At 40.6% G+C, this 17,714-nt stretch overlaps 1 protein-coding gene across 1 annotated transcript in view; it reads left to right on the plus strand.

The window, feature by feature from the left end:
• CWC27 (CWC27 spliceosome associated cyclophilin) overlaps window positions 1-1,278 on the plus strand; it is a 200,368-nt gene extending 199,090 nt beyond the window's left edge. Inside the window, exon 14 of the mRNA XM_045895473.3 lies at window positions 564-1,278. Within this exon, the coding sequence (XP_045751429.1) occupies window positions 564-726 (163 nt within the window). The 3' untranslated portion in view covers window positions 727-1,278. The remainder of the gene's footprint in view (window positions 1-563) is intronic.
• Window positions 1,279-17,714: the final 16,436 nt, after the last annotated feature.

The following is a 17,714-nucleotide window of genomic DNA, read 5'->3' on the forward strand; positions in this document are numbered from 1 at the left end:
TAGTTTCCTTGTGCGTGAAAAAAAAAAAAAAAAACACACCTTTTTTTTTTTAACCCTGCAACTCCCCATAAAAGGCAGTCATAACACCATTTGAACAAGAATTTTCTTAACACATTCCTGACTCTTGACCCCTTTAACTACTGAAAACAAAAAGATCAGATAGGGGTGGTTTATTGTCTGGAATTCTGCCCTGCAACCCTGCCCACTCTCGCTAAGTGAGTGTGCTCTTTATAGAAGCTGGCAGAATGTTCTCTGAGTTTAGTTGAAGGAACACTTCTGGGTAGAATTCCTTTAACCTCCCATCAGGAAAGGACCTTCAAGTGAAGACTGAGGCAAAGAGACTCATTACTAAAAATACAAAGCAACAGCACAAACTCCAGACATGTTTTTCAAACTTAAGTGTTTTCTGAGAAGTTGGCTTCCATGTGGTATAAGCAGCAATAAACAATAAACCCATGTTGGTGTTCTATACCCTTATGGTTCATTATGCCAAGGACAGTAGAGTATAAAATTTCTACTTTCTGTTCTGCCAAAATCACTGAACCATCTCTCTCCCTCTTCAGGATGTCGCATGTACTTCAGTTTGAGGATAAAACCAGAAAAGTGAAAGATGCAAGCATGCAAGATTCAGACACATTTGAAATCTATGATCCTCGGAATCCAGTGAATAAGAGAAGACGAGAAGAAAGCAAAAAGCTGATGAGAGAGAAAAAGGAAAGAAGATAAAATGACAGTAATGTTAACTAGAACTAGCTAGAAATGTGCCTGCAATAAGTGGCCTTATAACAGCCATTGTTCCCAACAGCATCACTTATAAGGGTGTGAAAAGAAATATTTTCGAACCTGTTGTCTGGTTTTGAAGAACAATTATCTTGTTATGTAAACTGTGGAATGATTTAAGCAAATGTTTTTGGTTACCGGTACATGCTTTTTTCCCCCTCCATTTGACCTTTTATAGTGCAAAATCAAATAAAATAAATTTCCTGCCAGTTTACATGTTAACTATTTGTAGACTATGCCAGCCTGTGTGTCTTTTTATCCTAAAATATGTGAAGGCTTTGTTTTCAAGATTTTTTTTTTATAACAAGTTCTTGCAAAAAAGAATATTTAAGGGAAAGCTCCCTGGCATTCTGTTACCACATTACTAAATTTAGAATATAATAAAAAAAATACATACTATAAAGATTGATTTTTGTTGTTGTTGTTTTGGATATAAATATCTAAAAATAGCCAAATCAGTAAGACTCAGTAGCCCCATGCCTTTTTTTTTAAAGATTTTATTTATTTATTTGACAGAGAGAGACACAGCGAGAGAGGGAACACAAGCAGGGGGAGCAGGAGAGGGAGAAGCAGGAAGCCCAATGCGGGGCTCGATCCCAGGACCCTGGGATCATGACCTGAGCCGAAGGCAGACGCTTAACGACTGAGCCACCCAGGCGCCCCAGGAGCCCCAGTAGCCCCATGCCTTTAATGCTTGAGGAATCCCCAAGGGAATATTCTCACCTGCATCTAAGCCAACGCCTGGGTTTTACAGATCTAATCAAGACACTAATACACTAAGTAATATCAGCCAAGCTTATTGCACACACTGGCCTAATACGGAGCTCCTGTCTACTCCTCTGTCCTTCTCAGCTTAGCAACAGCAGGAGCACATGCAGAGGTCCCATTCTAGCAACAGAACTCATCAAGAATTTAGCCTTTGATGACAACCACGCATACTGGTTATTTACTATATATTATCTATATTTTACTCAGTTTTTCTAGAATCTGAATCCTCAAATTATACCACAGGCTGACTTTCAGTTACCTAATTAAACCTCGCCAGCCACATCTTTTCAGATAGTGTCTCATCGCCTCTCTTTTTCCAAATGTAATCCAACAGACTTTCTCTAGAGCACTTGTTCTCAAAATGTAGTCCCAGATATTACACTGCAGTGGCAACAGCATCACTTGGAGACACGCGAGAAATGCAGATTCTTGCCATACTCCCCATCACCACCACCCCACCTCCAGATTATTGAATCTGAAACTTTGAACCCAGAGGATTTGTTACACGGATTGCTGGCTTCACTGCTGATGATTCCATCTTTGGAGCATGGCAATATCTAGTAAAGTTAAAGATATGCATATCCATTTATCCAAAAATTCTTTTTTTTTTAAGATTTTATTTATTTGTCAGAGAGAGAGGGAGAGAGACAGAGAGTAAGCACAACAGGGGGAGTGGCAGGCAGAGGGAGAAGCAGGCTTCCCGCTGAGCAGGGAGCCCGATGCAGGACTCGATCCCAGGACCCTGGGATCACAACCTGAGCCGAAGGCGGATCCTTAACAGACTGAGCCACCCAGGCATCCCCCCATTTATCCAAAACTTCTAATCCTATGTCTGTCCCCTAAAGAAATTCTCACACATTGCTCAAGGAGACCTTGAGGGAGAGGAAGAGGGAGAGGAAGAAGCAGGCCCCCTTCCGAGCAGGGAACCTGCTTAACCGACTGAGCCACCCCGGTGCCCCTTACTTATCCATTCTTTTGTTGATGCTAAGCATTGAAGAACAATTATCTTGTTATGTAAATTGTGGAATGGTTTGTTGTTGATGCTAAGCATCAACAAAAGAATGGATAACTAAGGGGCACCGGGGTGGCTCAGTCAGTTAAGCATCTGCCTTCAGCTCACGTCATGATCTCAGGGTCCTGGGATCGAGCCCCGCATCGGGCTCCCTGCTCAGCCGGGAGTCTGCTTTTCCCTCCTCCCTCTAACCCTCCTCCCTGCTTGTGCCCTCTCTCTCTTTCTCAAATAAACAAAATCTTTAAAAAAAAAAGAATGGATAACTAAGTTGTATATCCATACTATGGAATACTGTGTAGTGACGATCAATAAACAAGTTATGTGTTAGCTTATCTTGAAAATAATGTGAGAAAAGGGAACCATCTCTATAAAAATTTAAAACATGCAACACAGCATTCTATTTTGTTTAATGATGTACACATGTAGCAAAAGTATAAAAACACGAATGAAAATAGTGGTTACCTTTGAGGAGGTAGAAGTAACATAGGGGGCTTCATTTGTGTTTGTAATGTTTCATTTCTTAAAGGAGATGTTAGGTACTCAAGCCTCATTATATTCTCTCTATATTCTAGTATGCCTGAAATATTTCATATTTTTCCTTTATGATCATATCTAGAACCTGAGGTGAGAAGACAGAAGGACTCCCAATAGTAACAAGAACACTTTCTTTTTTGCTTCAGAAGTAGGAGAAAGTCTCAAAGAGGAGGAGAGGGATAGGATAGGGGTGCTCTGGGGAAATATCAACACACTCAAAAGTAGGGTAATTAGTAGACACCAACCCACCAAAATATAAGCTAGTGTTTAGAAGTGTGCCCTATCTTCCCCTCACTACAAAGTTATAATATCAGTTGTTTTACAGATATTCACAAAGCAAAATTATGTTTTCCAAACTCACGAAGTTTGTTGGTTATTAGGAAATACATTAGCACTGGATTTGTTTATATTGAAGAATCCTATAGGTTTCTCTCCTATTTCTACCTGAATGTGTCCATCTTTAAGAATAGAGGGGACCACAGGCCTCCAGAGAACAAGCCAGAAGAATATTTGTAGGCATAAAAATATAACTGAGTGACAAATTAAACCCTCAGGTTGGTTGAATGCTCCTTATCCTGCTTTAACCACAAGGAACAGAAAAACCTGAAATTTTACAGAGATTAGAATCCCATCTGAAAATTTCACCATGATAGTAAAATTCACTTAGAACTTAACTGCATTAGGGCGCCTGGGTGGCTCAGATGGTTAGGCATCTGCCTTGGGCTCAGGTCAGGATCCCAGGGTCCTGGGATGGAGTCCCGCGTCAGGCTCCCTGCTCAGAAGGGGGCCTGCTTCTTCCTCTACCTCTGCTGCTCCCCCTGCTTGTGCTCTTTTGCTCTCTCTGTCAAATAAATAAATAAAATCTTAAAAAAAAAAAAAAGAACTTAACTGCATCATAGCAATAACAATTTTTTAAAGTTTAAGAACATAGTTAAATAGGGGCACCTGGGTGGCTCAGTCGGTTAAGCGGCTGCCTTCAGCTCGGGTCATGATCCCAGGGTCCTGGGATCGAGCCCCGCATGGGGCTTCCTGCTCGGCGGGAAGCCTGCTTCTCCCTCTCCCACTCCCCCTGCTGGTGTTCCCTCTCTCGCTATGTCTCTCTCTGTCAAATAAATAAATAAAATCTTTAAAAAAAATAAAAAATAAATAAAAGATCATAAAATTTGAAAAAAATAACATAGTTAAATAATCTATTAAATATGGTATTAAATGTGCTTATAGTAAAGTCTTTGGCATATCAGGAATGTTTTGGGGAAAAAAAATCTGTTCAAAGACAAAGAAAATAAAAAACATGTAAGAAAATTAAGCTTTATAGTTCTTCTAATTTTCTATTTATTTGGGTTTACTTTTCTTTTATGTGTCTTGCCATAGGGATGTCACCCTGAAACTGAAGTCTATCAGCATTCTTGTTGGTTGTCTATCACAATCCTGGACCTTCTGGAGATCAAAGAGAAAAGCAACTCCTGGCAATTTTCGTCTCATTTTCTGACTAGCCATTTTTTCACTTTGGTTAAAGCTGTTGGCAAAGTGGAAGTTAAAACTAATCCTAGACCTCTCCTTTCTCAATAGGTAATTGAAGTAAATGCAGATCTCCAGAATTTTTAATGGTGTCATATCAAAACACATATTGTCACATGCCTCAGCTTTCCTTATGCTCCAAAGCCACACAGTCAGTAATACATCTGCTGCGTTCTTGACCATAGAACAAGGTCACTAAAACGTGTGAGATGAGTGGTTTGCTGCTGTTGTTTTTAGAACAAGTTCAATAAGCTACGGTGTCCTTATCAAACTGTCAGTACCAAGTTTCTTGATAGGATCTGACGTGTGAGGTACATAAACCTGTTCTGTTGTATCAGTGTGGCCTGTATGGAAAAGGTTAGATGAATGCAGAATATTGCCCAAACATGCTGTTTAATCTTGGTGATAACAAGAAAAAAAAAAAAAATAGAGGTGTGAAGTGAGTTACCATTGAGGGTTGTATCAGTATAAGTAATTTGTATGTACGGGGTGTAGAGAAGTTAAGAGGGGTTACATTCTTTAACACTGTCATTCACAAAAAAAAAAAGAAAGAAAGAAAGAAAGAAATCAGGTCTGGCTCCTCTATGGCTTTGACTCCATTCCAGTGACTTTATACAGTTTATCAGGTGCTACCACTTCTGCTTACTAGAAAGCAGGAAGTTTTCCTGCCACACATATATTTTATCTTCTTGTTTTACCTTTTAATGAAAGGAAGTGAAACAGAAGCCATATTTTTTTATCCTAAGAAGAATTTGATGAAATTTTAATTCCAAGAGAAAAAAAGACACAAATCCTTATGAAGACAGGTATTAGAAGTCCCCAGCTTATAGAAAGAATACTCATTTATTCCCCAAAATCCCCCTCATCAAACCATACAGGAATATCTTTGTCACGGGTGCTAAGAGTTTCATTAATCCCTGTGCAGAGTTATTTTCAGTGGTGTACTGGTAAAATGGAAAGAAACAAAAAGCCCTGATTTGTAGCATTTGCAGACTTCCATGGTGTAAATACCATGGCGGACTTCAAGCCACCAAAGGAAGCCCCAATATACAATTGGTTATTTTTCCCATTCTGTTTCACTTCAAGCTAAAAGCTTATATAGTAACTCTTGCACTGGCACTAAAGAACTCACAAAAGCTTTTAAACTTTTTCCAAGATCACAATCTTCATGTGTATTTCTATTTTATGTGATTACTTCACATAATTTGGTCAAGTTCTAAGTTCTAGTAACATCTGCATCCTATGTTTTTATGACTAGTTTGTATCTTCAGATTCTTTCAACAAAGTTTCCCAGAGCCACTTGGCTCACATTTATTTTTCCCTCTGCCTGTCATTTTTGCCCCAGTCATATGTCCAGCTCAAGAAGCAACCACATCTCACAGAAAAAAAAGTAGGGAGGAGGAAGAAAATAAATGTAATTATAGTTCTTTGAATTATTTCCTATAAGTGATAACATACCAATTCATCATTTAATTTTTTTAAAGGTATTTTGGGTTAGGAATAAAGAATCCTACCTGGAGAGAAAAGAAGACTGGCTTCTAATTAAAATGCAGACAGGAGTCTGGTCTCTCTCCACATCTGCTGGAAATTATTCCTTTAACGTTAGATCATGGTATTAATTCATGTTACTTGTTCAGCAAAAACAACTTCTAGAGGCTTTCTTCTCAGCATCAGTCACAAAGAAGATATTCTTGGTCTTTTAGAAAATTAAGTCTCTCATCTTCATGATGCCAAAAATGGATAATTGTTGCTAAAGTTCTGATACTTTTTACTAATTAAAATAGTTTTGAGAGCAGGAAACTCTTAAGTGACTTTCCCATTCATTTTCTGAATTTAATCTAGTTGGAGCTTTAATATTCAAAATTTTTTTAAAGATTTTATTTATTTATTTGAGAGAGAATGAGATAGAGAGAGAGAGCATGAGAGGGGGGAGGGTCAGAGGGAGAAGCAGACTCCCTGCTGAGCAAGGAGCCCGATGCGGGACTCAATCCTGGGACTCCAGGATCATGACCTGAGCCGAAGGCAGTCACTTAACCAACTGAGCCACCCAGGCGCCCTAATATTCAAATTTTTAATTGAAGGGTATCATGTATAGAAAATAAATTACTAAAGTAGAATATATTTTATGGTTAGTTCTCAATAGTTATAAGTACACTTACAATTTGTGCGTTTCCTCTTTTTTTGATGTGTACAAATTGTTCTTCAATTTGCAATTTTTGAGGAAATATTCTATTTAGGGTAAGAGGAATGTAATCATTTTATCTCTGTTCTAAAGTTATACTATATTATTAGTGTAAATGAATAGACTGATTAAGAATGGATACTATCTCCCGGGCGCCTGGGTGGCTCAGTTGGTTAAACGACTGCCTTCGGCTCAGGTCATGATCCTGGAGTCCCGGGATCGAGTCCCACATCAGGTTCCCTGCTCAGCGGGGAGTCTGCTTCTCCCTCTGACCCTCCTCCCTCTCATGCTCTCTGTCTCTCATTCTCTCTCTCGCAAATAAAAAAATCTTAAAAAAAAAAAAAAAAAAAAAGAATGGATACTATCTCCCAAGCAACTAAAGAATTCAACAAGTGATTTTTGAATAAATTTAGACAAGTTATACAGGATAGTATGTGAGGCACAGGTCCATTTTAGAGTGAAATTTCATAATTTCATTATATGGTCTTCATGTCCCATCAATGATATGTCCAAAACTAACCTCTCATCTGCACTTGCTTGCCCTGCCTCCACCAGTTCTGCTTTCTTCGCACTGTCACCCATCTCTGCATTGGCAATACCATCTTTCCAGTTGCTCAGGCTAAATATTTGCATTCCTGTCTTTACATCACACCCCACACATCTATTCTGTTACAATATTCTGTTGGCTGACACCTTCAAACCATATCCAGAATTTCACCATTATTTACCACTTCCTACTGTTACCACCCTGGTCAAAGGGACCATCTACTTGCACGTGGACTACAACACTAGCACCATAACTAGTCTCCCTGCTTCACACTTGTTTTGCTGTAATTTATTAACATAGCAGCCAAGTGAAACTTTTTAAAACAGAAGTCACATAGTTATACTTTTGTGTTCAAAACCCCTCAATAGTTCCCCCATTTAATTCCGAGTAAGAGCCCACAAACTCACAATAGCTATAAGACTCTAGATAATTGCCACCCCTCCCCCTTAACCTCTGATCTCCTCTCTCATTATCCTCCCCATTGCTCACTTTGTGCCAGCCACACTATCCTTCCTGCACTTCATCATATGAGCTAGGTGTGATCCACCTCAGGTGCTTTGTACTGAATGAGCCCTCCATCTGAAACACTCTCCTCAAGATGTCCAAATAGCTAACTCCTTCAGCTCCATCAGGTCTGCTCTCAAATGGCACTTTTTCAATGAGGCCTACAGCAATTGCTCTACTTTAAAATTGCAACTCATCTCCTCCCCATGTGTTCAATCTTTCTAAATTTCCGTCTCCCGTTATATTCAATAATATGATAAACACCTAAGCACTTTGCCTTATTAATGTATTTAACTCTAACAAACAACCCTATGTAGCAGGGGCCCTTGTTATTTCACAAATGAAGAAACTGAGCCTTAGAGAGGTTTCTTACTTATTATTTATCATCCAATCTCCTACCCTAGAGTGCTCTACATGAGGGCAAGAATTTTTTTCAGTTTAGTTTACTATTATTCCAATGCCCAAAACCATGTCTAACAAATAGTAGACACTTAATAAATACTTGCTGAATGAATAAATCAAGCAGCACATTTTAAATTAAAAAGTACCCAATATCATGTTATTCCATATTTTATCATTTACTATCACCATCATTTCACAGAGTTAGAACATTTTTACACTAAAAATGAAGGAAGGATTCAACCTCAGTTCAGGGACAGCTCTAACATTTGAATAAATTTAGCTTTAGAAAAACCTTACTACATTGTCTTTTTCTCATTTTAACATAAGACACTTTGTCTCAGATGGGCATTGATCCACAGACCATTTTTGGGGAACCACATTTCTGTAGAGAAACAAATTTCTACCCATATTCCCTGAGTACCTGCTCTTTTTTTAATGTTTTAATTTCAATTAATTAATATATAGTGTATTATTAGCTTCAGAGGTAGAGTTCAGTGATTCATCAGTCTTATATAACACCCAGGGCTCATTACATCACGTGCCCTCCTTAATGTCCATCACCCAGTTACCCTATCCGCCCTCCGCCCCCCTCCAGCAACCCTCAGTTTGTTTCCTATGATTAACCATAGAAGACTCTTAATCATAGGAGTACCTGCTCTTTATAGAAAGCAATATTCTAACTCCTGAGATTAGAAAGAACTGAGGGCCAACATGTAATGTGCAGAAAGTAAGGTTATAAGTCAAAAGAAAGAATAGACAAGAAAACTGGGCTCTTACAAAGCTTATAATGATAAGAGCAAAAATTTGATGGATAGTTTATGCCAAACATTCTTCAAGGCACTTTATCTGTAGTAACTCTTCCAATCTTTATAAACAGCTCTATAGAGTAGGCTCTATTATTATTTCCATTTTACAAATGAGGAGGAGATCTGAAGCTTAGAACAGTTAAATAATTTGTCCAGGTCACACAGTAAGTAGAGGAGCTAGAATTCAAAACAAGAGTGACTCCCAGAGTTTCTGTCCTTGATCACTAGGATACATACCATGCCTCTCATTACATAAGCCAGCCTAATACTGACCTACAACGTTTATAATCTAGTGAGGCAAAGGGGGAAGACAACACCCAAAAATAAAATACAGACAACAGTGATTTCATTTGAAACTAATTATATATTTAAAAATGCTGGTATGAACCAAAATTTCAGTTTGGTGGCATTAATCTAGAACTGCTTCATGGCAGAGGCAATTTTAACCATAATTTGGAAGGAAGGGAGAACATGGCATCGAGAAGACAGGTCATGCTTCAGGTGGAGAGGACATTGTGCAGACAAGCGATTAAGATAAATGCCGGAGACAGCAATGTGTCTACATAATGCCAAAACATCTGGTCAATTCAGTTAAAAAAAAAAAATCTCTATCAATGTAGTGAATTTCTTCAGTCAATCCAGATGTTTGGCATCTTGTAGACAAAACATCCAGATGATTAACTGAAGATTTGACAGAGTTGACTGGATTAACCAGATGTTATAGCATTGTATAGACATGGTGTCAGGACGTTTGCTTGGCTGGAGTGGAATCCAGCTGTAAAGGAGATAATGGTGCAGGCAGTGAGAGGAGGCTTTGGAGCAGAGGACCTGGAGGTTCGATTTGATGCAACTGGGAGCTGTTGGAGGACGAGTGTGATGGAAATGATGCTTCAGGAAGAGGATTCTAACAACTCTGAGAAATTTAAAAAAAAAAAAAATGGTGAGAGGAAAAGCTGTAGACAGGAAAGAGGATGTTAGGGGAGTGCAGGTGTGTGTGAGGTAATTAGAGCCTGGACCAGAATCAGGCTTGGGAAAGCAACAGGAAGGAGCGGATCTGAAAAACATTACAGAAAAAGAACAGGAAGTCATGATGGCTAGACAAGGGAGTGAAAATGCACATCACCCTAAGGTTGGAAGTGCTGAGGCCTGGGAAAGCAGCTGCCTTCAGCCTCACCACAGTAGTAAAACAAGAGGGGATCCCCAAGAGACTCCTCCCCTCAACCTCTGTTTCAGAGGCCACAGCCAGGCCCATAGGCAGAGGGAACTTGAACCACAAACACATCTCTCATACTAAGTAAGGGTCCTCGATCCTTTATGAGCCACCTACACTGATTTCCCTTCAAGTCCAATTTCATAAAAGGATTGAGAATGCTGGATTCAGGTTGTAGGTAGACATGATTTCAGGGAAAAGCCTAAAAAGATGGTATTTTAATGGCATTTGCTTTTATACAGCATATAATGTAAACCTAAGATGTATAGGGGTTTGAGTAAATTAGATGAAGTGAGATTATGAAAATTTACACAATACATATATAACTTGACAGATTGACATTCTTTTTTTTTTTTTAAGATTTTATTTATTTATTTGACAGAGAGAGAGGGAGCACAAATAGGCAGAGAGAGAGGGAGAAGCAGGCTCTCTGCTGAGCAGGGAGCCCAATGCAGGGCTAGATCCCAGGACTCTGGGATCATGACCTGAGCCAGAGGCAGACGCTTAACCAGCTGAGCCACCCAGGCGCCCCCATTGACAGATTGACATTCTAAAAGCCTGTTAACAGAAACAAATTAATGGCTGAATCTAAGAAGTTACAATATTTTTTTTTTAAATCCTTAATTTATGAAAGCTTGGAATGTTCAACCCTTGGTATTTTGCAGATTTTTTTTTTAATTCCAAGTATCTGGGCGCCGGGGTGGCTCAGATGGTTAAGCGTCTGCCTTCGGCTCAGGTCACGATCCCAGGGTCCCGGGATCGAGTCCCGCATCGGGCTCCCTGCTCCTTGGGAGTCTGCTTCTCCGTCTGCCTCTCTCTCTCTCTCTCTCTCTCTCTCTCTGTGTCTCCCATGAATAAATTAAAAAATTTAAAAAAAATTCCAAGTATCTTACTTGATAAGAATCAAGTTTATAAGGAGACACAAATTCCAATCTGTTAGATTTAAATTATGCTAGTTGTATAATAGTGTGCTCATGTGTATTAAAAAAAAGTATTCTAAATACCCATGCAATTCATGGTTTTACAAATTTGCCATTTCAAATATTTACAGCCCCAGGCTTATCAGCCTACATAGCTGTTGTGTGCCCTTTACAAACACACCCAGGTTTTCTTCAACTACTCCCTTGTTCAACAGAGAAAGAACCTTCAATAGAAGTTAATCTCTCTTTGTTCATGGTTTGGTACAAAACTGAAAATCAATCTCTATTTCTCTCTTTCCTCCCCCTCCTCCAACCAGAAGAATAAAACAGAATGTAAGATCATAAATATCTGAACATGTTTCAGAGTCACCCTGGAGGAGGCAGAGGGGCAGGAAACTTGTTAAAATCAATTTCCCAGGCCTCAGAAATGACAAGTCCATTGATCTGAGGTAGGAACCCAAGAAGCTATTGTTTTCTGTTTGATTTTTAACAAGCTCTCCCAACTAATTCTGATGCCTGGTTTCTGAAAATTGTACTTAGACGGGCTGCCCTAAAGCAGAATGCTTGAGAATGGGAAACCACTATTGGACATGTGAACCTAAAATGGTTAAAACAGATTTAAATCCTCTTTTCTTAACCCAAGAAATCACATCCCTTCATTATTCCTTTATATAATAAGCTCCTAGGTAAATCCACTGCGTTCTTTGATATGCAGAATTTCCCAGAGAAACAACATAAAGTTAAGTACACCTGTGCAATCAACCTGAGCAGCCTCGAAGACAAGGAGGACAGCTTGTCTGTTCTCAACTCACAGCACTTCCCACTAGAGCCCTTCCCCAACACAATGTTTACATGATGGGGAAGGGTAACAAATGATCTTGGTAAACCTCTCTAGTGCTCCAAGGCTAAGTGAGTCACTTATTTATCAAGTAGAAAAAAAAAAACAAAAAACAGTTGCGTTCACTGAAACAACGGGTGATTTATCCAGGTATTTCAATATAACCTTCCCACAGCCATCGTTTTATAAGAAATACCTTGAAATTAGCAGATGGCTGACTAGTTATTCAAAAGGTAAATCAGTGAAGTATTCCCCGGCGGAACATCAAGATTAGAGTGTTTGTTCTTTACATATTACCTCTTAGGTGCCACTTTTTTGGCAGCACCAACTATACTACAGTACAAGAAAGATTAGTGGATTTTTTTTCCCCCGGTACTATCGCTCCATTGGCCTTAAAATCAACTCATTCTCTTAAATCTTCTTCCACAGATATAGGAAAGAAAATAAATTGGGAGTATTTCGTTAGAGGCCCTCCTTACCCAAGGTGTCACAACTGAAAGTCAAATGCACTTTTCATGGGCTTCAAGTGATGCTTTTGAAGTACGTCGAAGAGACCGCAAGTGCGCCAAGTGGCCTGGACTTGAGCAGTGGTTCTTTCCCACTTACCCATCCTCCTGCCACCTTCAAATCTCATCTAGCAACCACAGAAAATGACCTCATGCCCAAGAGGGAGAAAGTCAGGACAGGACAGGATTGCAAAAGAAAACCTTCATGAACTTTCAAAGCACAGAAAGTACCCGCATTCTGATATAGGTTAAAACGGAGAGAAAGATTCATTTCCAGGATCTCCTTCTTATCACCCACATAAAAATATTAATCTTCAAGGCCTCCATCTCAACCACAGTACTGATAAGGGTAAAATAACGAACGTATTCTCTTGAGAGTACTTCACGGATGCCACAGCTTTGACACTATAGCATTGAAATGCCTTTTGAGTACTGTACTTTTCTTTCTTCAGGGTCATTACTAGCCCATATGGTGCCTTTGTGTGAATTAGAAAAAGGCACTCATTCCCCAAGACACTTTACTTCCATATGTCAGAAAATCGTGATAATATACTGACTTTGTTTGAACAGGACACTTCGCCACATCTGCAAGAAAAACTGAGATGATAAATATCAAATCTATGTTGCTGGTGAGGTGAGTCATGTCCCCTTACTCAGGATACCCTTGTGCAATGATCAACAGCTCCTCCTTCTCTCCCCCTTCACTGTCAGGCTTCTCCATGTGCTAGCCAGCCCAAATGGTCCCGAGAATCTTACTGAAACTCTAGTAAACTGCTCTCTCAAACATCACTCGTGATATTCTTCCCGCCAAGTTCAAATCTACCTTCTTGGAATTCTCTCCTCCTACTTTTAATCCTGATTTCCCTTTCTCCCTTTCCTACTAGCGATTCTTGTTCTGTTACTGTTTTCTGTGGGCTCTGTTCTTAGGCTCCAGTTCTGAGGAATCTGGTCAATATTCCCTGAGATAAAATGGCCTTTGGAGCTAAGGCATTTTGCAGGTGGGAGCTAAAAGGACTGCCTATTCCACACAGCTTAGCCCGAACCACTTCACTGTTTCCCATAGCAAATATTCCAGTAAATATTGGTTTCCTGTAAAACTTGGGGCATAGGCCTCTAGATTCAGTGACAAGACATAACCTGTGACTTGTGCCAGGAGATGTTCCATCTCTTGTGCAGAGGCCCATTACTTGTTCAGGAAATGGATCTGGAAGTTCAGATTCCACAGTAACTGAAGAGACTTCCATCAGCCACTCTCCAAGATTACAGCCCTCTGCCTCTGGCCTCCAACATTCTGCAGCACTCTGAGAAAGATGGTTCTTCACCAAGCCTACGATTCAAAAGCCACCCAGTAAGATGAGGAACAAAGACATTCTCTGCAGCCTGTAAGCTGTATGAGTAGCTAAAGTGTCTCTCTACAGGCTAGGGACAGTCCCAAGTTTAAGAATTAGATCTTCATGCCCTACCAGGTTGGGGGAAGATCGTGTTCCTGAATGACATTCTACTATGTCCATGACCTGCCTCCAGCTCCTGGGTGAACCCTCTCCGTACGCATAATGTGGGAAAGTATTTAGTGCCTCTCTTCAAACAAAACCTTCTCTCTGCTAACAGGGGTTAGTAATATGCTAGAATGGAAAACACATCCCTCTTCTCTCTCCTTCTCCCTCCTTTAAATATGTAAGACAATGTCTCCTGAACTTACTAGAAAGAACTACCTAAAGAGGCAGCCATTTCAAAATCCATGGTGACCAAAGAAGTCCTCCAGCACCTGAATGCCCGTTCCCTTTGCCTTGTATCCCACATTATCCTCACTGTTGGTGAGTAAAACATGTCCCACCAATAAGGGAAAAAATGTTTTGTTTTGTTTTTCTACAAGTGCACTTTTCCTCCAACCATCTTAGGTGCAAAAAAATGAAGTAAACATTGACCTAAAAATGTTAAAGCACCTTCAAGAACCAAGCAGTTTTTCCCCCTTCTCAGCCAATATGATGCAGGCAAGGTTTGACATTTCCAATGAAGTCTAAAATCACAATAGGGCTAAAAAAATAATCTTAGTGGCCACTGGCCTGACATGAGTCTGGTTAAACCTTAAGGAAACTCTTCCAAGATAGGAATTAGATGCTTCAAAATTTGTTGGAATGTGGTCAACAGAAAAATAAAATTTTAAAACCTGGTTTGCTTGCCTGAAGGACCTCCATGAGGTAGACTCTATACAGGAAACAATTCCATCTTCCAGAGTGAATATTCACTCATTTTCTTTTCCAGCCAGGAGTTTGTAAGAAGCCAGCAGGCAATGCAGTCATGTGGTAATGTCCTTCCCACTGCCAAGATGGATTAATGCTGGGAGAGCTTACAACTGGTGAGTAATCAGTAGTGGACCCTCCAAGATCCCCAAGGTGTGATTATTTTCATACGTAGATTTCTGTCATCATCCTCCAAAGGGTGCTTTGTCATTTCCTTTACTCTTCCCTCACTGGACTCTCAAGCCCATGTTACAAGGACGACATAGTTTCCAAGTCATTGCCAATCTCCTTCTCAAACCAAGTTGGTGAGCACTTTAGAGACACTGCTAAAATGTGAAGGCTATATTAACAAAATTATACTAGTTTTTTTTTTAATGATTCTGGAAAGGTATGTATAGTTGTTTATTAAAATAAGATTTAGAACCTAACTCTCCTCTAGACCCACTGATGTGGTTTATCATGTGCCTACCTAATCCTCAGGTTGATAACAAGGTGTCAAGGAACTATTAAGATCTCAGACTATGAATAACCAAATTGAAACAACAACCCCGGGGACGCCCGGGTGGCTCAGTTGGTTGAGCATCCAACCCTTGATTTCGGCTCAGGTCATGAGTTGAGCCCTGCATTAGGCTCCCCGCTCAGCAGGGACTCTGCTTGGGATTCTCTTTCCCTCTGTCCCTCCCTCCGCTTGTGTGTGCACCTGTCTCTCTCTCTAAAATAAATGAATAAATCTTAAAAAAAAAAAAAATGACCCCAATTATCTAAGATGTGAGTTTTCAATTTTAATTGCTCTTGGCATATTTTAGCATTTACCATCATTCATTCCTAAGTTTCTCTTCACCACCACCCCACTCTTTGACTTGCATTCAGCTCCACTCTGGGAATAAAGAGGCCTCTGAAATGGGAAGTCTCACATCAGAAGAGCTCACATTCTGCAGTCAAACAACCTTATGTTCAAGTTCTGTCTCTGCTACCAACTAGTCGGGAATTCTTTGACGATTCACCTAAATTCTATGAGCTTTGGTTTCCTCATCTGTAAACTGGCCATACGGTTTACCTCAAAAGATTGTTGTGAGGGATTAAATTGGCTCATTCTTGTAACATGTTTAGCACAGTGCTCAGTAAATGCTAACCACGACATCATTTGTATTAGCAATTATTACTAATATTATTATTACCTCCTTCACTCAAAGCTTACTAAATTTAGAACTCTTGTCAAAGAGTGAGTTTTAGATTCCTATAAGCTTTAACTTACAGCTGTTCCCTGGTGGTGGAGCTGGGAATCAAGTCGGTGGATGCTCAGCAGAGCTGTGCAGCCACTTTGGATTGTCCTGTTACTATCCCTCTCCACTGGTTGTTCCTTGACCTGAGCCTAACACCCTTCCCCGGGGCTAATGGACCTGCAAGTCTTTGCTTCCTAGTCACTCAGGAGATAGGTACCTCTGTCCTCTTCCCAGATCCCTTCAGCTCTGTGTCCCAAATCTTAAGGTCATACCCTACAATAATGGTATAATTTTGGCAAACTGGGCCAAATATATCTCCAGAACCTCATAAATTCTGATCAGCAACTCCAACCCCAGGCACACTGTATTGCCCCTGATTCACAGAAGCCCAAGCCATAAACTAGCCTTTGCTGATGTCAGAATCTCCCAAGAGTTTTGAAAAACACAGATGCCTGCCCCAATCCCAACCCTGGAAGTCTGTATTTTTAATTTGCCTGGGTGATTCTGATGATAACCCCAGTTTGAGAAGTTCTGATTTTAGCAACTACCAAACATCCTTATCTGTTCTTCCCATGTCTTGGAACTGTGTTATCTTTTCTGAACTACATAAACCTGCTGCTCTTTCTCCTAAACCCAGTTTGTTGTTGACTCTGGTTACTATGAACTCCAAAAAGGTCATAGGAATCAAGCTGCTGATTATGACTTAGGAACCTTCCTCCATATCCCCATTCCCTTGGGCCCAAGAGACAGAAAAGATACCATATTTGAGCCAAAGAAATACAAGCAAGAGAGCACCACGGTTGCTGAATCAGTAGCTTCTAGTGTCGAATGGATGAGTTCAAAAGATTCAAAGGTCTGAGACTCCAGCGGCGATCAAGAGAAGATTAAAACGTCCTTCTCCTTGCCAAGGCAATCTAACATGAGGCAGCACTGAGTGTACTGGTGAAGTTCGTAAAACAACCCTAGTGAGACCTTTGCTTTGAAGGAGAAAGGGAGAAAGGAAAGAAAACAGAAAGACGGTGACAAGCCTTGACGTGACTGAAACACATCAGGAGGGAATCTGAGTTTGTGGGTATTTTTGAGGGGTGCCAATTCCGCTCACTGGACCAGAGCTCCAGCTCTCTTTCCATTCACCCCCAGGTGCCAAGGGCTTTCCTACACCCGGTTCGCTGTTTAACATGTGCCTAATAAACCAGACTACAAATGCAGGCTGGGGAGCTGCGGCACTGCGCTGCAGGGCGCCAGAGGGGGCTCCTTCAAGGCTGGCCACAAGGCCAAGTCTGCGTGAGCATCCGCTCTAAGTGGCAACGCTCCGAGGGCAAGATGCAGGCGCCGCACACTCCATCTGCTCCCGCGCACTCTGCTCAGCATTTCCTTCTGAGCAGAGCCCAGGGGCTTCCCACGTGAAACGCTTCAAGTCTTCCTCCTGCTTTTGCCTAGCCTCACCCAGGATTCTTTTCAGAACATTTTACAAGGCCATTCCTCACAGGAATATATTTCACCGCCAGGTACCTCTACGGACATCTCAGTCTCCCGGAGTCCTTTGATCACTCTCTTCTCCTCAAGAGCACAGACAACCTTTTATACAAATTTTCTCTCACACTGTGTGAGAACTTTCTCCAAGGAAAAGTGAGCTCTCGGCCAATGTCTTCCCACCACGGTGACAGTAGACTTTGAGAGCGTGCTAGTCGGTTCGCGACCACTAAGCAAGCAGTCTACAGAGT

The sequence above is a fragment of the Mirounga angustirostris genome, unplaced genomic scaffold (genome assembly GCF_029215605.1).
Source record: "Mirounga angustirostris isolate CCGP_5_RB_7025 unplaced genomic scaffold, mMirAng1.0.hap1 SCAF_7, whole genome shotgun sequence".
NCBI lineage: Eukaryota > Metazoa > Chordata > Mammalia > Carnivora > Phocidae > Mirounga > Mirounga angustirostris.